We start from the raw sequence: 23,779 nt of genomic DNA, 5'->3' as shown, positions 1-23,779 counted from the left end.
ACAACTAATCAGGGTAACTTACAACTCTTAAAATTGTATTCATTTTGACATTTTTTAATTTATGCAGGACACTGCTGTACATAAGAAAATGTAGTTGTTCCATGGTTTATGCAATATTACCAATCAAAACAACCATACCTGAAAACGAGAGAAATCTCAATGTATCCTTCCTGGTAAAATATTTTATAAATAAATAAATACCTCAATAGGAATGTGGCATGATGTAACAATGAAACTTCTAAATAAATGGCATATATTATGAATTAGAAAAAAATACACACAAAAAAGCTAACTATAATGAGCGCAGAAGAATATCAATCAAAGATTGCAATATGTTTAACACATTTAGATACATTAACAAACTGCTTTTCCAGAAAGTAATAAATATGTTGTCAGTTTTATTAAAGGGATACTAAACCCAATTTTTTTTCTTTCCTGGTTCAGATAGAGCATGCAATTTTAAGCAACTTTCTAATTTACTCCTATTATAATTTTTTCTTCGTTCACTTGCAATCTTTATTTGAAAATGCAGAAAAGTAAGGTTAGGAGCTGGCCCATTTTTAGTTCAGAACATGGGTAGAGCTTGCTGATTGGTTTGCTACATTTAGCCACCAATTAACAAGCGCTATACAGGTGCTGAACCAAAAATGGGCCGGCTCTTAAGCTTACATTTCTACTTTGTCAAGTAAAGATAGCATGAGAATGGAGAAAAATTGATAATAGGATTAAATTAGAAAGTTGCTTAAAATTGCATGCTCTATCTGAATCAGGAAAGAAAAAATGTGGGTTTAGTATCCCTTTAATCACAGAGAAGTAGAAGTAACAATTCCTGATAAAGTTGCAAAAGGGATTAACAAACCAATATTCTAAATAAAGTATCAAAAAAAAAAAAATTTTTAGGCATTATCTGAATTAAAAGCAATTCCTGTAGTAACATTATTGCCTTTACACAATACTTTTATTCACTGTATATGGTTTCTAGACCTACACAGCCAAAGTATTACCACATAGATGGTGGTCAGACACTAAAAAGAATCTCACGTCATCTTCCAGTTAACTTGAAGCAAACAGTCAAAATTGTCACACAAGGGCATACATTTTTTTTTCTTTAATAAAAATGCCAAACTTAACTTCATTTTTAATGTTACTGTATTTTGTCTTTGGTCATTATATAAAGAACTTGCAACTTGAAAAGATATGTGCTACTAACTAACAGGCATCAAATAAAGCCAAATATTTGGTCTCAACTCAATGTAGGCTATTTGCTAAACAGTCAATGTGACAATAATGATTATCAATCCTTAGATAATAACATAGATGCCTACTAAGGTCTACATTACAAGTAGAGTGCTAACATATTAGCGTTATTCTGTGTTAACATTGCTCAAGCGCAATCAATAGCTATTCTTTTTGTGCACTCGTAGTGCAAGTCCAAATATTGCTCAAGAGCTAAGCCAATGATACGCTAAGCAGTTGGTATACAAGTAGTGGATTTCTTCATGTAGTTCTGTCCTGTGCTACTAATGATAACACATTGTGGTTGACCAGACTGCTATAATGATTGTGGGCCACTTGTTATCTACCCCTAAATGGGGAGTCATATGAATTTATCAAAACATATTCGATAAGGTACTTTCAACAAAGTGTTTCACAACTCCAGTTCTTAAAGTCACATAAAAATCCATAACCACATTAAAACCAAATTAAGGGTTTTAAATTCAAAGGCAGTGAAAGCTCTTGATTCTGGTCTCTAAAAGGTTCTCAAAGACATGAGATAATTTTCATATTTATCCATTACTCAAAAACAAATTGAAATAACATAAAAGTTTAGAAAAAAAAGGAGGTACTCACAGTCTGGTTAATTTTGCGTTATTCTGGAAGAGCAATTCAGGAAGAACTTGCAATTTATTCTTGTTCAGGCGCCTAATATGAGAGAAAATCACAACAATAAGGTTAATGACCAATTCCTTTTTGTGGGCACATTACCAATTCAGGCAAAACTCTTGTAAATTGTAAGCTTTTTGTATCATAATTTACTCAGTAATAGTGCTTGGCTTTCTTTTCCTTCTACAATGTTCTATACCATATTTCAATTTCTAATGTTTGTAAATTAAATACCAAAATTACTTTGTCTGCTTTTCTAAAGAATGACTTAAAATGTATTTTTGTAGATAGATAGATAGATAGATAGATAGATAGATAGATAAATAATACATTGTGGCCCTGCATTTTAATAAGTTGGATACATGCAGCACCATTTGAAAGTAACATATGAGGTGGAAAAAAAATATGTGTAACAACAAAACGGCAAGTTAATGCTTCCATGGCAACCACAAGGAATAAAAAGCAGATATTGAAACCATACAAACCATTTCTGATGCTTCCTGCTGAACATCAGCTTTAGTACATAATCATCAATTAAGTGGCATATAATCCTAAGTAAGTGCACCCCCTCGAGACATTATTTAAAAGATAAGGACCTTCTGTGTCAGACAATTGCCCAATCATTGGATGTTATGCAACGTTCTGCTTTGATTACTCAAATCCATCTCAACTACAGCATTTTTAACAGAGGCAAAGAATTTTAACTTGTTGCATATGATGGCTCCAATGTCTTGTTAAACATCAGAATGTGTATGAAAACAGAGTATTTAAATCATACAAATCAGTAGAAAGTACTGAAAGTACTGCTTTATCAGAACTGTGTATATCTATCTGTCTGTTTATCTATCTGTCTATCTATCTCTCTATCTATCGGTCTGTCTCTCTGTCTCTATCCATCTCCATGTATCCATCCAATTATTATTATATATCTACATTTATCTGTATCCGGACCTGTATCTGTTTTTTTTTTTAATTATTATTTAAATCAGATTTTTTTCAATTTAAATCAGATTATTTTTTTTTTAATTAAATCAGATTTTTTTAAATTTAAAATAAAAGTTTTTTTGAGGAACAATCTATCTAAAGATAGATTCTATTTAAGATATATTATAATCCAAGGGTTATTCACCCTGAAATAAGGATAAATTTTTAATGATGTAGAATGAGCCTGTATATTCATGGCTGTAATGTTTAATTTTTTGGAGGAAATAATTTCTATTGATCCATTCACAATGTCACGCTCTCCCAGGGGTTTCTGTAAAATTATATTAGGCATGTTTTTCTGTCTAGAAGATATTATCACATATTCTAAGCTTTGTAGTTCTCAAAGCTGTGAATTTAGTTTTGTAGAAATAACGTCTCTTCTTCACAGAAAAAAAGTTATAAGATAGACATACAAAGTTGAGACCTTAAAGGGACATAAACACAAAGGGGCCGATTTGTTATATGGCGGGCAGACATCGATAAATGCCGACAGTATAAGCTGTCGGCATTTATCATTGCACAAGCATTTCTGGTGAAATAAACACTAAAAAAAACTAAGCTACCCATTGTCCATAAAGGGGCATTTGTATGGGCATTACCCTTAAAAGTACATTCAGCTCTTTTTCACTGCCCTTAAAAGGGCATTCAGCTCGTTAACACTTTGCCCAAAGCCCTAATCTGAAAAAAAATATAAATTATGTTTACCAGATAATTTTATTTCCTTCTGTATAAGGAGAGTTCACGGCTTAATTTCTTACTGTTGGGAAATACTGAACCTGGCCACCAGGAGGAGGCAAAACACCACAGCCAAAGGCTTAAATACCTCTCCCACTTCCCTCACCCCCCAGTCATTCTGCCGAGGGAACAAGGAACAGTAGGAGAAATATGAGGGTATAAAAGGTACCAGAAGAGAAATATAAATTTAGGGGACCGTCCATCAGAGAAACACAGGCGGGCGCCGTGGATTCTCCTTATAGAGAAGGAAATTAAATTATCTGGTAAGCATAATTTATGTTTTTCTTCTTAATATAAGAAGAGTCCACGGCTTCATTCCTTACTGTTGAGAAACTTATACCCAAGCTCTAGAGGACACTGAATGATAACAGGAGGGACAAAAATAGAAGCGGACCCTAATCTGAGGGCACCACAGCCTGCAAAACCTTTCCCCTGAAAGGCTGCTTCAGCTTTAGCAGAAACATCTAACTTGTAAAATTTAAAAAAAGTAAGGAGGACCAGGTAGCCGCCTTACAAATCTGATCCATAGAGGCTTCATTCTTAAAGGCCCAAGAGGAAGCCACTGCTCTAGTAGAATGAGCTGTAATTCTCTGAGGAGGTCTATGGCCCAACCAAAAAGATAAGGAAGTCAAAGAGACCTTCTGACCTTTACGCTTCCCAGAATATGCCACAAACAAGGAAGAAGTTTGTCTAAAATCCTTAGTAGCCTGAAGATAAAACTTCAAGGCCCGAACCACGTCCAAATTTTGAAGTAAACGTCCCTTTGAAGAAGAAGGATTAGGATACAAAGAAGGGACCACAATCTCTTGATTGATGTTGCGGTCTGACACGACTTTAGGGAAAAACCCTAACTTAGTACGTACGACAGCCTTATCCGAATGGAACACCAGATAAGGAGGCTCACATTGCAAGGCGGCAATTTTAGATACTCTGCGTGCAGAAGCAATAGCCAGTAGAAAAAGAACCTTCCAGGTCAACAACTTAAAGTTAATTTCATGCATAGGCTCAAACGGAGCCCATTGCAAAATTTTAGGAACCAGATTCAGACTCCATGGGGAAGCCGAAGATCTGAACACAGGTCGGATCCTAATCAGAGCTTTAACAAAAGACTGAACATCTACATCTACTGAACATCGGCTAAGGCTTCTTTTGGGAGAAAGGTTTGTCAAGCGTGGTGCCTTCTGTTTAGGTCCTACCACCTTTTTCTCACTTCTTGTTCATTCCGTGTCCTCTAGCTTCCATTTGAAGATGCCCCACAGATGCTCAATAGGGTTTAGATCTGGAGACATGCTTGGCAGGTCCATCACCTTTACCCTTAGCTTCTTTAGCAAGGCAGTGGTCATCTTGGAGGTGTGTTTGGGGTTGTTATCATGTTGGAATACTGCCCTGTTGCCCAGTCTTTGCCATGAGGTACCATGTTGAACTTCCAGTGACCAGTATGAGAGGGTGTGAGAGCGATAGCACCAAATTTAACACACCTGCTCCCCATTCACACCTGAGACCTTGTAACACTAACGAGTCACATGACACCGGGGAGGGAAAATGGCTAATTGGGCCCAATTTGGACATTTTCACTTAGGGGTGTACTCACTTTTGTTGCCAACAGTTTAGAAATGAATGGCTGTGTGTTGAGTTATTTTGAGGGGACAACAAATTTACACTGTTATACACGCTGTACACTCACTACAAGACTACATTTCTTCAGTGTTGTCACATGAAAAGATATAACAAAATATTTACAAAAATGTTAGGGGTTTACTCACTTTTGTGAGACACTGTATGAGGAAGGGGTGAATGTCCCGAAACGTCACAACTTAATAAAGAGTGCTGTTCTTTAAATCCAGCGAGTGCAGTAGTGTTAGGTGTAATTGTAACTTAGGTTAGGTTTTATTTCACATGTAAATTTGTCTTTATTTTATTGCCAACGGTTTCAACATTAATGCCTGTGTGTTGAGTTATTTTGAAAGTTATGAAAGTTTAATTTTGACTTTAGTGTCTCTTTAAACAAATTTCAATTATCTTAAGTTTAATTCTAGTAGATTAAAGAACATTTTTCTCTAGCATGATATTTATAACAAAATGGAGAGAAAATAGTGAATGTCTGTGCATTAGCAACTTGATTCAACTTTTGTAGATATTTTCAAGAGGGGTATATATATATATATATATATATATATATAATGACAAAGATCCCATATGATGACAAAGATCATCATATGGTTTTCATTTATGTGTCTTCCGTGTTTCAAGGAATTTTTCCCAAAGTATATCTGTTTTTTATCAGTCCTTCACAGCATGCAAGGAATGACCAACAGCGGACGTTACTGCTCTAACATCATGAAATAATTTTCTTCATGTATAGATGTGTGGAAATGCATGTGAGTACAAGTATCTTTATCCTCATTAATAAAGATGCTACACTGTGTCTCTATAGTAAGGTTTTGACACCTATTGGAAACTCTGACATGTAGGAACCAAGCTTAAAGGGACAGTTTACTCAAAAAATTTCTCCCCTTTAATTTGTTCCCAATGATCTACTTTACCTGCTGGAGTGTATTAAATTGTTTACAAGTAGCTCCTTTACCCTTATATTGGCATTTGAAATTGTTAATTTAGCATGTGGTATCCCCACCTATTCTGAAAGTTTGTGGCCGCGCGTACCAGCTATAGATAAGCTTTGTAAACACAGCCAGCAGAAGAAATTACACTCCCAGTGTGATAAAGCAGAGATAAGGTAATAAAATGTTGATTTTCCATTGTTCTCTCAAAGTATTGGTGATTGTTTTAAGGACAGATATAAGATAAAGAAGCAGGTATATGTGCACAATGTGATACAGTAATGAGATCTGATTATACCTACAAGCTCAACCTATTTTATTAGGCTGTGGCTTCAAAACACAAAATCAGAGCTTTAATATACAGAAATAAACCTTAAAAAGCTAATTTTCATACATTTTTTACTCTGCAGTTGGTAAAAAAAGCAATTGTAAACACATTAAGGGAAAAACTATTTTACAGTATACTGTCCCTTTAAAGGGATACTGAACCCAATTTTTTTCTTTTGTGATTCAGATAGAGCATGACATTTTAAGCAACTTTCTAATTTACTCCTATTATCAATTTTTCTTTTTTTCTCTTGGTATCTTTATTTGAAATTCAAGAATGTAAGTTTAGATGCTGGCCCATTTTTGGTGAACAACCTGGGTTGTCCTTGCTATTTGGTGGATAAATTCATCCACCAATAAAAAAAAGTGCTGTCCATAGTTCTGAACCACAAAAAAAAGCTTAGATGCCTTCTTTTTTAAATAAAGATAGCAAGAGAATGAAGAAAAATTGATAATAAGAGTAAATTAGAAAGTTGTTATTGCATGCTCTATCTGAATCACAAAAGAAAAATGTTTGGTTCAGTATCCCTTTAAAGAGACAGCAAAATATGTTTTCTTTGCTTTATTGAAAATAAATATTTTAAAATCTAATACAAGTTTTTTCTCTTTACTTTTTACTGAACAAATGTTCTGACAGGAAAAAAAAAATCTAATCTCATACATGTGGCACTATCCACCAACAAAGCTGTTTGAGTTTTCCTTACCAACTTGTGATCTTCTACCATACAAAGTTTCACGCTCCCTATTTATTCCTAATAGAAGATGTAGAATCTAAAAAATCTAATTTTTTTCTCTTTAATGTCCCTTTAAACAACACAAAAATCGAAAATATTTATTACTATTGCTGTGAAATCTAGATAATACATGTGGGTTTTTTTCCGAGCTGGCAGAGCATCAGAAAAAAAATCATATGAGACCAGTAAATATATTGTGCTCATTTTATAACCAGCAGGCAGATGAGGTTTGATGCCATGAACCTTGTCTATCCAGCCTCGCTTCGAGTGGGCAAGAATACGCTGACTGCATTTAACACAGCTGCTTGTGCAAAGCCGATTTCATGTGTGCCATATAGATAACATTGTGCTCACTCCTGTGGAGTTATTCATGAGGCAGCACTAATTGTCTAAAATGCAAGTTTGTAAATAGCACTGAGATAAGAAGGCAGTCTGCAGAGGCTTAGATACAAGTTAATCACAGAGGTAAAAAGTGTATTAATATAACAGTGCTGGTTATGCAAAACTGGGGAATGGGTAATAAAGGGATTATCTATCATTTTAAACAAAACGTTTGGTGTATGCTGTCCCTTTAACTGAACACATCTAGTAACCAAAAGATAAGAAGCATATATGTGTAGACACTAATTACCAGCTAGCTTCCAGTCAGGCACTGAAGCTCCTAAGCTTACTTAGGTATGCTTTTCAGCAAAGGATTGCAAGAGAATTAAGTACATTTGGTTATATAGGTAAATTGAAACGTTTCTCTCAAAATTCTTAACCATGAAAGTATAATTGTGACTTTTATGTATTTTAAGCAAGGGCTGATCTATTAGGAATCTGAAGAAAAAAAAAACCCAGTTGTCTGATGTGGAATTCAGCAATACATATAACATGTTTTGTATTGTGTTCTTTACATGCCCTGTCAAATTTCATATACAGAATAGTGATATATTTCATCCACTCTATAATCATATTATATTAAAGGGCCACTAAACCCAAAATCTTTCTTTCATGATTCAGATAGAGAATAGAAATTTAAACAACATTACAATTTACTTCTATTATTTATTTTGCTTCATTTTTTAGATATCCTTAGTTGAAGAAAAAGCAATGCACATGGTGAGCCAATCACACGAGGCTTCTATGTGCAGCAACCAATCAGCAGCTGCTGAGCATATCTAGATATGCTTTTCAGCAAAGAATATCAAGAGAATAAAACAAATTAGATAATATAAGTAAATTAGAAAGATGTTTAAAATTGCATTCTCTTTCTAAATCATGAAAGAAAAAATGTGGCTGGCATGTCCCTTTAAGGCATACATTCAATAAAATAAAAGCTTAGAAATAAATAGTATCACTTTTTTTTGTATAAAATATTAACAGTCAAAATTAAAGTCTTATTATTCAGATAACATCTGCAATAAAAAAAACAAAAAAAAACTTTCCAATCTATTTCCATTATCAAACCGTGCACATTTTTTATATGCACACTTCTCAGGCTCCAGGTCCTACTGAGCATGTGCAAAAGTGCACAATATATACATATATGTATTTTGTGATCGGCTGATGGCTGTCACATGATAGAGGGGGAAGGAAAATCGCATTAACTTTGAAATTTTACAGATAATATTTTACTGCTCATTTCAAATTCAAAGTCCTATTGCATTATATTTTACTGTGTATTTGTCAGTTATTCAATTCTACTGTATTTATGGTTTTGAAACTTTCACAGTATATTTACTAATTTATTCATTGATGTATTTATTGTTAAAGGGCAGTATACACCAATTTTCATATAACTGCATGTAATAGACAATACTATAAAGAAAAATATATACAGATGCTGATCTAAAAATCCAGTATAAAACCTTTTTAAAACTTACTTAGAAGCTGCCAGTTTAGCATTGTTGATGAGATAGTTTGGGACTTCCACTGAAAGGGGCTGAGCAAACAAAAAAAGCAGACACTCCCCCCTTCCCTGCATATGAAAAGACAGATATGATATACAGGAGCCTGCAAAAGTCTGTAAACGCGCGTATACATCTGGCACTGTGGGGCTTGGTTAAGAGTCTGAAAATCAGCACAATGTTCTTAAAAAATAAGCAAAACTATACATTGTTACGAAAACACTACCAGATGAGCTATATAAATAGATCCTCTATAAAACATTTATGCAAAGAAAAATCTAGTGAATAATGTCCCTTTAATATAAAATTGTAAAAAATAAGAAAATGAACAAACACATTTTTTTAATTGTTTTATTACTCACGAGTTGGAGATAAACTTGTTACTATTGACTTTGTTATAAAAAAAGGTACAACCTAACCCAAAATAATATAGTGATTCTAAAACTATTATTCACTACTGTTTAATGTTAGATTGTGAGCACCAGAGAGCAGATGAAAAGGAATGCTGGCAAATAGGTCCATGGTATTTATAAAAAATGTATTTCACCCTCTTTAGAATGTTGGCCCCAGGCCTGGAAGCAAATTAGTGTCCTTTTGAGAATGGCACATGCATCATTGCTTTCAATTATTATTCTGCCAATATTTGTCTAGTGAAATGTGTAAAATCACTATCCTTTGTCACCATCTTCTCTTCAAACAAAGAAGCATCATAATATTATATAATATACATGTGCAGGGAGTACAGTCAATCATTTAATTATTGCTTCCCAACCATGGTTAACAAGCCTTATTAGGACACAGTGATCACTAAATATATGTTTATTCATTTTCTGTGTTTATTTTATTAAAAATTTTCAAATGTATCAAATATACTTTGAAATGATCTTTCAGACCTCATTGCTAAAAAAAACAGTACTCTTAAACATTTAGCTTAATTATTAGCATCAATTTGTGGGGCAAAAAGCATGTAAACTTGTGTGAATGTATTGTTCCATACACATTAGGGACAGTAAACGAATGGAGAACGTTATATAAAATGTTCAATGCTTAATTATGTATAGAAAAACAACTTTACATTTTAATTTCATTAAAGAGCCACTCTTACTGATCTGAGGCTCCAGCTCTTACTGAGCATGTGCAAAAGTGCACAGTATATATGTATATGCACTTCGTGACTGGCTGATGGTTGTCACATGATACAGGGGGAGGGAATATTGGATTACATTTGCCAAAAAATATTATACTGCTTGTTTCAAATTCAAATAAAGTGCTATTGCATTGTCTTTTTATTTAGAATTTTTATATTATTAAGTTGTGCTGTATTTGGTGGTCTTATAATTGAATTCTTAAAATTGTGGATTTTCTAATTCTCAGAACTGGAAATGCACACTGCAGACGTCTTAAGGCTGAACACACTGGGCCCTAAATGGCCTAAGTCGTGTTTATAAGATAACAAACTGCCAAAAAGTAGCTTTGCTAAGATAATGGCTGCGGTTAGCCTTGTCAGCTCCAGTAACAGGTACAGTTTGGCTCCACCAATTACGGCAAATAATGGGTGGAGTTTGACTATTGAAAACCAATTGTAGCACACACTGTTAATTTGTTTTGAATATGATTACATTAGGTAGATATGTTTTGTAGAAAGACAACATACATTTTTTGTATTGATATTTTGTGTCCCTTAACATTACATACATCATTCTCTTGATCATTATATTTATGACCATCTAACAGAAGCCTATAGAATTTGCATTAAATTAATGTCCTGTGTTAACCTGCATACCTGCAAGCTGTAAAACATTATCCTTTATAGGGCCACAGTTTATATAATGTTTCCTTATATTGTTAAAACTTTAGTCTATTGCTGACTAGAATAGAGGGTGATGTTTATGTCCTTCTATCATTCAATTATCCTTCAGCAGCTTTTTGAATAACTACTAATTTAGAACATTGCTCTCTGGCTAGATATTTTTATACTAAAAGGATATACAGCAGACAATAAACAAATGATAAAAAAAAACATATAAAGCAATAAAGTTTTATTTTGTAGAGATGCAGAATATACAGAATGAAACAACATAAAAATACTTAATATCCCAATTTAAAAAAATCCTCATTCTTTTTCAGCTAGATCATTTGTTCCTCTACAATGAATTTGAAAATAAAAACATTTTCACAAGCTGAAAACAAGAACCATCACATATATTCTTCACCAAGAGATCAAATGGTTCTATAAACTGAGTGGAACATCTTCCCCATTTCATTACCATCTGTAATATCCTGACTCAGAAAAGGGGGTTAAGGAAATGATCTGGTTACAAGTCCCAAGAGTTCTCTTCCAGGAAACTAAGATTATTATTTTTAAGAGTTCCAAATGTAGCTGAAAAGGTTTTGAAATCTTTCCTCTGCACCAGACATCGACCATCTTCTAATATGCATGGCCAATTAATATAGTAAATATTCCTGTGTTAATTCATCATTGCATTGTACAACCTTTGATGGTTTATCATGTCCGAAAATATATTCCCCGCAAACAAAAGATTAAAGCTGAAATGCTCTTCAAATACCCACTTGGGGAGCAGCTGAATTCAATTAAAGAAAATCCATACAGACTGCAATACCATTAAGTCTGCTGGTGGCTTCTATCTGTGACAGCAGGTCGTATCTGCAGCTCCTGCTGCCACATAGCAATTAGGTGACAAGAGAGATTGCACTAATGGACAATTCCAGTAAGCAAACATTGGCAAAGAGTGTCACTGATGAGTGTGCCTCCTGTCTGTTTGCTCACATTGCGTGTTTACTGACATCTATGCACAGTTATCCATGGCTGTCTAGCCACTAGCTTCCAATGTAACTTTTTATTTCATAGTTTTTGCTAAATCTTTTTTTTTTTCTTTTTCTTTTTTGTTAAGTAAAGCTGTTTTTTATAGTATGAGAATTTCAGCAGCTGGGTGACAAGTCTATCTATTGAAATCCCTTTGCTGATTTTGTATATGTGTTGCTGATCCTAATCCACAACATGACTCCTAATCAAACTGCTACTCGGGATGATTAATATATCTTGTTGTTTACTTCCATAAAAACAATTAATTGTTTAGCTGAATGATAGTTGTCTATTACACTAACCTATTATGTGGTATATTTACATTGGTGAAAATGAATTAGTCAAGTAATACCTTTACAGGCAGAAGAATGTGACACCATAATGATACCATTTTAATCAAGACAAATGCAAATAAGAATATTTTTTTTTCTTTATATATAAATACAGCAAGCAAGTGGCATCTTACATCACTCAAGTAGGGCAAAAATACAATTCAAATATGGTTTTAGAATATGATCATGTTTTTATTTAAAAAAACATAAATACATTTGCATTATAGTTTACTTTACATATATATATATATATATATATATATATATATATATATATATATATATATATATATATATATACACACACACACCACCACATATTAATATATATATATATAATATTAATGCATGGTAAAGTTGAAAATAAATTAGCCAAGTGGTACCATCACAGGCAGAGGAGTTTGGTATCTACAAAATTCATCCGTTTCTGAGTGCTGAAACTACTAAACAGCTCATTCACTCCCTGGTAATTTCCTGACTTGACTATTGTAACAACTTACTAACTGGCCTCCCTCTCTCCCGCCTCTCTCCCCTCCAATCCATCCTAAATGCATCTGCCAGGCTAATCCACCTCTGTCGATGCTCTGTTTCTGCTGCACCTCTCTGTGGAACCCTTCACTGGCTCCCCATTCACAACAAAGTTAAATTCAAAATTCTCACCCTGACCTACAAAGCCCTCACCAATGCTGCCCCACCCTACCTGTCCTCACTTATCAACAAATATACTCCAGCCCATCCCCTAAGATCCAACAACGACCTGCTTCTTACATCCTCTACCATCACCTCCTCTCATTCTAGACTACAGGACTTCTCTCGTGCGGCACCAACCCTCTGGAACGCACTTCCTCGAGATGTCAGACTTGCCCCTAACCTCTCCTCCTTTAAACGCTCCCTAAAGACCTTTCTGTTCAGGGAAGCTTATCACCCAACTTATCAACAAACTAACTTCACTTAACTAACAGTTGCCCTCTATCTCCTCACTAATATCATTCTCACCTCTGCAGTCCCCACCTCCTGTTTCCAATCCTCCTACCCGTCTAGATTGTAAATTCCCACGGGAAAAGGGCCCTCAATTCCCCCTGTATTTGTTTGTAAAATTTTGTGTCTTATCGTATTGTTTCTCCACCGTACTGTTATCCTTGTACCCATGGGCAGCGCTGCAGAATCTGTCGGCGCTTTATAAATAAAGAATAATAATGATAATAATACCAAAACAATAAAATATGTATCTAGACAAATGCAAATAGGATAAGATTATATTTGTTGCACTGCTATTTACAATCTTCAGCTATATGTATATGTTGCAAATGACTGTATGTTATCCCCATATATATTTGCTGAGCAGCTAATCAGTATTTAATACGAGGAGAATTCCTGTGCTTGTGTAGAGGACCCTGCTGCAACCACTTCTACTGCTCCCTAAACCTAATCTACAGTTCACAAACCACTTCATTATCTGCACAGCCAAGTACATTTCTATACAATGTATTTGCTTTTTTATTACATTACTGTTTGTATGGAAGAGACAAATAAGGGCATTATTTTTATTCCACTCTGTGATGCTGGCAAGTTTTATTAATACATTTTTAGTTTTTACCTATTTTAGTTTCAAGCTCATACCTTTTCTGCCACCATTTCAGCATTTTGGAATTTTATTTGAAAGCTCAGATGATACCGTCAATCAGAAAAAGCACAGATTTAAAGAAAAGTAAAAGAAAAGTACATTAAAAAAGAAGAAGAAAACAGAGCCAAACTTTTTTTTGGACAGACATGGATGTCTGTATATAGTTATATATGTAATCCAAATATATCAGAAGCCATAAATCTAAGTTAACATCTCTCAATATTTCCTTATTATGTTTAGGAACTGGAAGGCAAATTGCAGAGATGCAGAGAGGTTCTGTTTGGGGGCAGGGACTCAGAACTATGGAGAGAAGGCAGGATAAAAGTCAGCAGTAGGGATGGGCGAATGTGTTTATATCCGAATTCGAATGTTAGAACGAATGTTATTGTAGAAATTCGATTTACATAATAGAATGTTGATAAGAACGAATATTCTTAAAAATTCGATTTTCGAATGTTATTTGCAGTTTTCGAATGTCACATTCGAATTCGAATGTCACATTCGAATTCGAATGTTACATTCAAACGTCACATTCGAATTTGAATATTACATTTATAAAACACAATTGTAGACTAGAAACACTATTTCGAATGTCACATTCAAATCGAATATCACATTCGAATCGAATGTCACATTCGAATTCGAATATTACATTTATAAAACACTGTATTAGACTAGAAATACTATTTCGAATTCAAATGTCACATTCGAATCGAATGTCACATTTGAATCGAATTTCACATTTGAATTTGAATATTACATTTATAAAACACTGTATTAGACTAGAAATACTATTTCGAATTCGAATGTCACATTCGAATCGAATGTCACATTTGAATCGAATTTCACATTTGAATTTGAATATTACATTTATTAAGCACAGTTGCAAACTGGAAATACTATTTCGAATTCGAATGTGACATTCAAATTCTAATATTACATTTAAAAAACACAGTATTAGACTAGAAATACTATTTCGAATTCGAATGTGACATTCGAATTCGAATGTCACATTCAAATTCGAATATTACATTTAAAACACAGTATTAGACTAGAAATACTACTTCAAATTCGAATGTGACATTCGAATTCGAATGTAGCATTCGAATTCGAATATTACATTTAAAACACAGTATTAGACTAGAAATACTACTTCAAATTCTAATGTGACATTCAAATTCGAATGTGACATTCGAATTCGAATATTACATTTCAAAATTGAATGAATTTTATTGAAAAATTCGAAAAGAAAATTTGAAAATAGAATGTTATATAAACATTTGAAATTCGATTTGAACGAACGAATGTATCAAAATTCGTTTTAAATTTTCAGAAACATTCCCCCATCCCTAGTCAGCAGCCAATCAGTCGGTACAGTCAATTTGGGAGTGGTGATACAGTGGTTCTGGGTGCTGGTTTCACTTTGCACAACCAGGACAGAGAAGTGGAATAGTTGCAGATAGACCTGACACTAGAACAATCCCAAAAAAACTTAGTACAGATGGGAGCTCTGCAATTTTAGGGTCTGTAGCTCCCTTGTCCTTAGATTTGTCAAGCTATGAAGTAAATAGTTTCTAGTACAGTACAATAAAGAGTTTTACACAAAACAGCATGTTCAACTCAACCACAAACTCAGCAGTCTAAGTCAAGTCATGTGGGTCAGATGGTATTATATTCATACACTGATCTTCCAACTATGTGCTTCAAAAAGGTGCACCAGCATTCAATAGTATCTTTATGTATTGATAACATTTTAACTTCTGGAACATTATAAACATTTTCCTGAGATATACAGCCAGAGAAAGCATTGTACCTGCCAACAGCCACCCTTTTAAACTTCCAATAAAGACCTTCTATTTAGCAGTGGGATGAAAAAGTAATGAGAAAAAAACACTGCGTGAGTCAGTTTTCTGCAATTTTACTTCTACTTGCTAACTTGCGATGAATAATAGGTCAGTACAGATACATAAAATAAACCAAATAAAAATGAATGTGATGTTGACGTATACTAGCAACCTTGTAGATGAATGGGATTATGAATACAATGCAGCAATGTCTAAGGTATCTAATAAACAGATTGCTTTGCAATAGTCTGTTAAGCAGGATATTAAAGTATAGTTACCACAGATATATCTTGATTTTACTTAAAACTATCATATTTCTGCACTTTATTGGCTTTTTAAAAAGACATAGCCATCACTTATAAAGAGACAATAGTACCAGTATTTATAAGAAAGAAGAAAGTCAGATAAAGCACCAAATTATTTATCTGTATACAGATCTGGGAAGTCTGTATATCTGTCCCACCTGCATCTTTAAATATTGCAGTATGTTTTGGACAAAACTGGGGAAAAGCTGTAAATAATTGCAGAATGTCATGTTTGTTCTCCCCCAGAGCTATACTACAAAAAAATATAATTCATGTATACCTGAAATCAGACATTACAGTAGGTTGCAGTTGAAACTTTAATCATATAATTTAATTAGAAAAAAATCCCACAGACATTAATAGAGAATTTTATGGAAATCAACATGCTGATAACCTATTCAGCAAGAACAGAATGTACCCCATTGTTTTCTGACTAAGCAAGATTTTATTTTTTATTATAATTTTATCCAATGCAAATGTGTAGGATAATTTATTGCTGAACTAAAGATGGAGACAAATAAAGCTTTAAAATACAAATGTGTAAAAAAAATTCTCAGAATGTTGCAACTAGTAATAATACTAACAAATTGCATTTACAATTGGTGATGGTGTTTTTTAGTCTTTTTAAAATATTTCTAGTTTAAATGGATAGTCTAGTCAAAATTAATCTTTCATGATTCAGACAGAGCATGTAATTTTAAGCATCTTTCAATTTTAATTTATCTTTTTTTGAAAAAAGCTGGAATGTAACCTTCGAATCCAGCCCATTTTTGGTTCAGTACCCTGGGTAGTGCTTGCTGATTGGTGGCTACATTTAGACACCAATCAGCAAGTGCTACACAGGTACTGAACCTAAAATGAGCCTGCTCCTAAGCTTGCATTCTTGCTTTTCAAATAAAGGTACCAAGAGAACAAGGAAAAGTTGTAATAGAAGTAAACTAGAAAGTTGCTTAAAATTGCACGCTCTATCTGAATCATGAAAGTTTGATTTTGAATAGACTATCCCTTTAAGTTGTAAAGGGAACATTTTAAAATTTTGTATCTGGACCATGTATAACTTAAAATTTGCTATCTGCATGTACACTCCAGTTTAATTAAATGAAGCCAATGCTCTGCTTAAGTGATGCTTTCACCTACACTTGTCACTGAAGTGACAAGTGAGGCTCTTAATCTGGCCGGCCCTTGGCTGCTAAAAAGAAATGCGACTGATTCAAAGTTAAACTGTAATTAAAGCAGGGAAAGATACAAGGAAATGCTTGACCCATATATGATAGTCAAAGCTACTGTCCAAGAAATAACCACAAACACCCTAGTTCAAAAGACATCATCAGTTCCCATGAGAGATGCAAAATTCAATCATTTGACGTTTTCCAGATGTGTATAACTATTATCTCTTACCCCCCTCACATATGGTTCTTAAAAGGGATACTAAACACAAAAGAAATTATAATTGTGTATATGAGAGAAACAATTAAAGGGAAAATAATCTACTGTTGCATGTAAAATATATTTTTTTTAATGTGAAAGGTTTAATTTAAAAAAAAAAATACTTTGATCTTGAGGAATAAATTATAAAATTATATACAGTATATATAGATCTATATAGGAAAATCTATTTAGAAATACTCAGAGCATATTCCCCTATGTGAAGAACATTGGTATGTGAAATATTTACAGTAAAAACACAGACATTAAATATAAATGTTGAATAAATATGTTTTTTCATGTTTTCAGTTACATTACTGCAAAGGGCTACAATGCACTTATGTCCATTTATGTATACATATGCATGTATGTGTTTATATGTGTATATACTGTATGCCTGTAAATACATATATACACATATAAATACATAAATACATATGTAAACACACACACACAACTCGTTATACATGCGCTACGTCTGACGCGCACAAATAGCCGCAATATACCCCTTATCGTTCACTCACAACAGTTAGCGCACCACTTTTAATCTATCCCTTAATAAGCACCACAGGCTCTAACTGAACTGGGTATCTATCAAAAGTAAATCAATACTTTAAGAAAACAATAAAAATAGTGAAAGTTAATACCATAGAGGTTTAGTAGTCCAGTGATTTTTTTGCATCTGCCGCAACTCCCAGTACTGTAGGCAATGAGAACTGATTTTAAATGATGATTCTGATCCTAGTTTTTGAAGCATATAGATTAAGCACCAGCAACACATATAAAGCAGAAAAAGATCCATAGAAAATGTAATTATCTCAATAAAATCAGGACTGTAGGCCATTCTGCATAAAGAATATCTTAAGGAACAAACGTTTAATGTGCCATTATCAGTTTGAATGGAAAACTGCAAATGCGTACATATATATATATATGTATGTGTGTGCGTACATAAATAAAATAAACTATATTGTGTGTGTGTATGTATGTAAATAAAAAAAAAAATTATATATATATATATATATATATATATATATATATACATACAAAACAAGGCAATGGACTGCACACTCAAACCAGACTGGATACACATTCTATGACCCTGCAAAACTCACAGGAAAAAAATGAACACCCAACAAGTCGCGCAAACCGTTCATATTACTTAAGTAAACCCAACACTAAATATGAATATTTCACATTCCAATGTACTTCATATAGCAGAATATGTTCTATTTATTCATAAGTACATATTATATATATATATATATATATATATATATATATATATCTTGTTTTTTTATTTCTTGTTTTTTTATTATAATATAGCAATATTTTTTTATTACTTATAATTTATTCCTTCACTTTATGACTGTATGATAATATGCCTTTTCAATATTTATGTCTTTTCTGTTGCTCCCTACCTTGTATTATTTTGTGGGATACCTACTGCTTTTACCTATATATTTGTAGATGTGCATTTACTAGCACTATTTCACTTTACCACATTAGCATGACATACCTCGCCCTCTGCATGTATAGTGAGAGCGTCCTACATAGACTTAATGATTATCCACTATTTGCACCAATATTCATTTAACACTGTTTCCTGTTTCCTCATTGGGTGATGCTCCTTTTTTAAGCTCTTACCTGGGGGACACCTGTGATCTCTGATGAAGCGCATCTGAGCATGCGCGTAACGCGTCAGTTCTTCTGCAGCTGCCCTTCCACAGTGAATGCGTTACACCAACAAGCTTGAATAAATCACTTCTTGCTCATGACTACCGGATCCCTCGCTTCTTTTGTTTTATATATATATATATTTTTTTTTAAATACATACAAAAGAATGTATGTCTGAGGAAGGAGCTAAATACCCGAAAAAGTTAACATCTACTGAATAAAGTTTGCAATAAGACCCGGTGAGTGCACTCATTTGAGCTGTGTAAATTTCTGTTGCCCCCCGGGCCTTTCTACAGTGATCTGGAGTGCTTGTCTGTTCTACTATATATATATATATATATATGTATATATATATATTTATTTATATATATATAGAGGTAGGTAGGTAGAGATATATACATATATGTGTACATGTATATTTAAGTGTTATGTGTTTATACCTCTGTATATACATATATACACATATAAATACATATGTGCACACAAATATAAATATATATATATATATGTATATATATATATATATATATATATATAAAGATATATATATATATATATATATATATATATATACATATATACACACACACATACCTTTGAGGCCTTATAACTTTTCTTGCAATATTTTTTAAAGTTATTAGATAGTCTTTTTAGATAGTCTAAGTGTAACTGTACTTTTAAATATAAATTTGGTGTATTTTGTGTAACTTTTTTTGGTCTAGGGTAACAGTAACCAGCGCTCTGAAGTCACGCTATTCCCCCAAGCATTAAAATCAATTGCACTCAAGCAAACGCATTTACTTTCAACTCGTAATATGCGTGCTACTTCCGACGTCCACAAGGAGCTGCAATAAACCCCTCTTAATCTACCCCTAAGTGCTGTAAATAATTCTATTTCCACCTATGTAAAAATATACTCCCACGGCTAGTTCTACTACTTTATTCTAGGCAAGTTTTAAGGGCACAGGGTCACTGTTTTTGTTGCTTTCTTTTATGACAAGATCGCTACCTGGGGTTCTTTGGGCACACAAATAAGGCATGCATATGTCAGCCTTAAAATAATTAACATTATAGGAAATGCCACTAGAAACTGGATGCCAGCGGATCATCCAATACCTTGGAGAGACATTCTTGTATTTCTGTCATGTTTGAAATTGTAGTATGTTGCAATCTAGTAGCACAGATGCCATTATACATTTCCAGATCCAGAAGAACAACCTAGCCATTTATCTGTTTCTTGAAGGAGGAGAAAAAAAAGAAGACATCTGTGTTTCATTTATAGGAGACAAAGTTAGTTTGGATATAACCTGTGGGGCTTGTTTTTGTTTAGTTTTCCAGAATCACATCAGATTTGGAGAGGAGACCGCATAAGAAAGAAATGCTTTCTGTAAACTGTTCTGCATGCCTGGGAGCGCAGGCCCTGCTGTTAGATGACAATCGTGAGCGTAAAGCAGTGCTTATTGAAATGACACAACTTAAATCTCACTAACAATTGGGATTTTAACCATTCAAAAAAATTATGAGAATCTTTTACTCTACTTGTTAATTTAGGTTTTAACAAATTATGGGCCAGATTATGAGTGGAGCGCAAAATAGCGCTTACCCGAGCGCAATATTTGCACTCCACTCAGTAATACCAGCACACACAAATGTTGCCAGGAAGCTTTGTGCTCATGAGAGCGCACTTCTATAGGCTCCAAAGGGAGTCTCGTTCTCATCCCAGACCTTCTGACTTTAAGCCCTAAAAACTACTTCATGCAGTTATTATTTTAAAAAATAAAAATGCTACTCTTTTATTATTTTTAAAACAACACTATACTTAATTTTGGGGGCCATTGGGGGATATTTTTAAAAGAGGTCTGAACTCTGGTATATTTTTGGAGCACTGATTGCTACCGCAAGCTCGCAGTAGCAATAACCAGCCACTTTTAATGGCTGGTTATTTACTGTATGCCGTAAACGGGCACGCAATAAATTAGTGCTCCACTTGTGATCTTACAATAATAATGAACAATTATTTGGCACTCTTCAGAGACATTCTCTTATTTTAACTATATACAGGTGCCAGTTAGTGTATATTAGAATGAACTGTTTTATAGAGGGAGTTTTTATTCTTAAAGGGACAGTCAACACCAAAATTATTATTGTTTAAAAAGATAGATAACACCTTTACTACCCATTCCCCAGCTTTGTACAACCAACATTGTTATATTAATACAGGGAGTGCAGAATTATTAGGCAAATGAGTATTTTGACCACATCATCCTCTTTATGCATGTTGTCTTACTCCAAGCTGTATAGGCTCGAAAGCCTACTACCAATTAAGCATATTAGGTGATGTGCATCTCTGTAATGAGAAGGGGTGTGGTCTAATGACATCAACACCCTATATCAGGTGTGCATAATTATTAGGCAACTTCCTTTCCTTTGGCAAAATGGGTCAAAAGAAGGACTTGACAGGCTCAGAAAAGTCAAAAATAGTGAGATATCTTGCAGAGGGATGCAGCACTCTTAAAATTGCAAAGCTTCTGAAGCGTGATCATCGAACAATCAAGTGTTTCATTCAAAATAGTCAACAGGGTCGCAAGAAGCGTGTGGAAAAACCAAGGCGCAAAATAACTGCCCATGAACTGAGAAAAGTCAAGCGTGCAGCTGCCAAGATGCCACTTGCCACCAGTTTGGCCATATTTCAGAGCTGCAACATCACTGGAGTGCCCAAAAGCACAAGGTGTGCAATACTCAGAGACATGGCCAAGGTAAGAAAGGCTGAAAGACGACCACCACTGAACAAGACACACAAGCTGAAACGTCAAGACTAGGCCAAGAAATATCTCAAGACTGATTTTTCTAAGGTTTTATGGACTGATGAAATGAGAGTGAGTCTTGATGGGCCAGATGGATGGGCCCGTGGCTGGATTGGTAAAGGGCAGAGAGCTCCAGTCCGACTCAGACGCCAGCAAGGTGGAGGTGGAGTACTGGTTTGGGCTGGTATCATCAAAGATGAGCTTGTGGGGCCTTTTCGGGTTGAAGATGGAGTCAAGCTCAACTCCCAGTCCTACTGCCAGTTTCTGGAAGACACCTTCTTCAAACAGTGGTACAGGAAGAAGTCTGCATCCTTCAAGAAAAACATGATTTTCATGCAGGACAATGCTCCATCACACGCGTCCAAGTACTCCACAGCGTGGCTGGCAAGAAAGGGTATAAAAGAAGAAAATCTAATGACATGGCCTCCTTGTTCACCTGATCTGAACCCCATTGAGAACCTGTGGTCCATCATCAAATGTGAGATTTACAAGGGGGGAAAACAGTACACCTCTCTGAACAGTGTCTGGGAGGCTGTGGTTTCTGCTGCATGCAATGTTGATGGTGAAAAGATCAAAACACTGACAGAAACCATGGATGGCAGGCTTTTGAGTGTCCTTGCAAAGAAAGGTGGCTATATTGGTCACTGATTTGTTTTTGTTTTGTTTTTGAATGTCAGAAATGTATATTTGTGAATGTTGAGATGTTATATTGGTTTCACTGGTAAAAATAAATAATTGAAATGGGTATATATTTGTTTTTTGTTAAGTTGCCTAATAATTATGCACAGTAATAGTCACCTGCACACACAGATATCCCCCTAAAATAGCTATAACTAAAAACAAACTAAAAACTACTTCCAAAACTATTCAGCTTTGATATTAATGAGTTTTTTGGGTTCATTGAGAACATGGTTGTTGTTCAATAATAAAATTAATCCTCAAAAATACAACTTGCCTAATAATTCTGCACTCCCTGTATATTTTATAACATTTAAACCTCTAAATTTCGGGCTATTTCTAAGCCACTACAGACAGTCTCTTATCACATGCTTTTTATTAGCTTTTCACAACAGAAGACTGCTAGCTCATGTGAGCCATATAGATAACAGTGTTCTCACACCCATGGAGTTATGGCTGACACTGCACTAATTGACTAAAATGAAAGTCAATAGATAATAAATAAATAGCCATATGATCAGGGGCTGTCAAAAGAGTCTTAGATACAAGGTAATCACAGAAGTAAAGTATATTAATATAACTGTGTTGGTTATGCAAAACTGGGGAATGGGTAATAAAGGGATTATCTATCTTTTTAAACAGTAAAAATTACCAAGTAGACTTTCCCTTTAAATATCTGTTTAAGATTAAATAGAACATATTCTGCTGTATGCCAAACATTGGATTATGAAATATGCAATATTATTTTCTTATGTTGCGATTTTAAACAACCACGATCTTGTTTGCACAACGTGTTTTTTTTTTTTTTTTTTACTTTTTCGGCTCCATTGAAGTCTATAGGGGAGATTTACAAAGCAGCAGATACTGCTATCTCCCTGTGTAGTTTCCGGCTTGCTGAAAACTGTAGTTAAGAAGCAACGGTCGTCCGGATCATCATCTGGATCAGATACGATCGGGATGATTGACACCCCCTGCTAGTGGCCGTTTTTCCGCAAATGTGCAGGGGCTGCATTGCACAAGCATTTCTTGTGAAATGCTTGTGGCATGTTAAATGCTGACAGCATATGCTGTCACTATAGTGAATCATGTCCGCCCAGGGTTTGAAAAACAGACCCCTATGGGGGAATGCAATTTTGCGTTCGCGATTTCTCAAA

At 34.3% G+C, this 23,779-nt stretch overlaps 1 protein-coding gene across 1 annotated transcript in view; it reads right to left on the bottom strand.

Moving 5' to 3' along the window:
* SLIT3 (slit guidance ligand 3) overlaps positions 1 to 23,779 on the bottom strand; it is an 890,559-nt gene that overhangs the window by 729,915 nt on the left and 136,865 nt on the right. Inside the window, exon 4 of the mRNA XM_053718567.1 lies at positions 1,852 to 1,923. Coding sequence (XP_053574542.1) covers positions 1,852 to 1,923 — 72 coding nt within the window. The remainder of the gene's footprint in view (positions 1 to 1,851; positions 1,924 to 23,779) is intronic.

Source organism: Bombina bombina, chromosome 6 (assembly GCF_027579735.1).
Source record: "Bombina bombina isolate aBomBom1 chromosome 6, aBomBom1.pri, whole genome shotgun sequence".
In the NCBI taxonomy this organism is placed as follows: Eukaryota; Metazoa; Chordata; class Amphibia; order Anura; family Bombinatoridae; genus Bombina; species Bombina bombina.
Note: the sequence above shows the minus strand (reverse complement) of the source record. Positions and strands in the feature narration are given on the sequence as shown.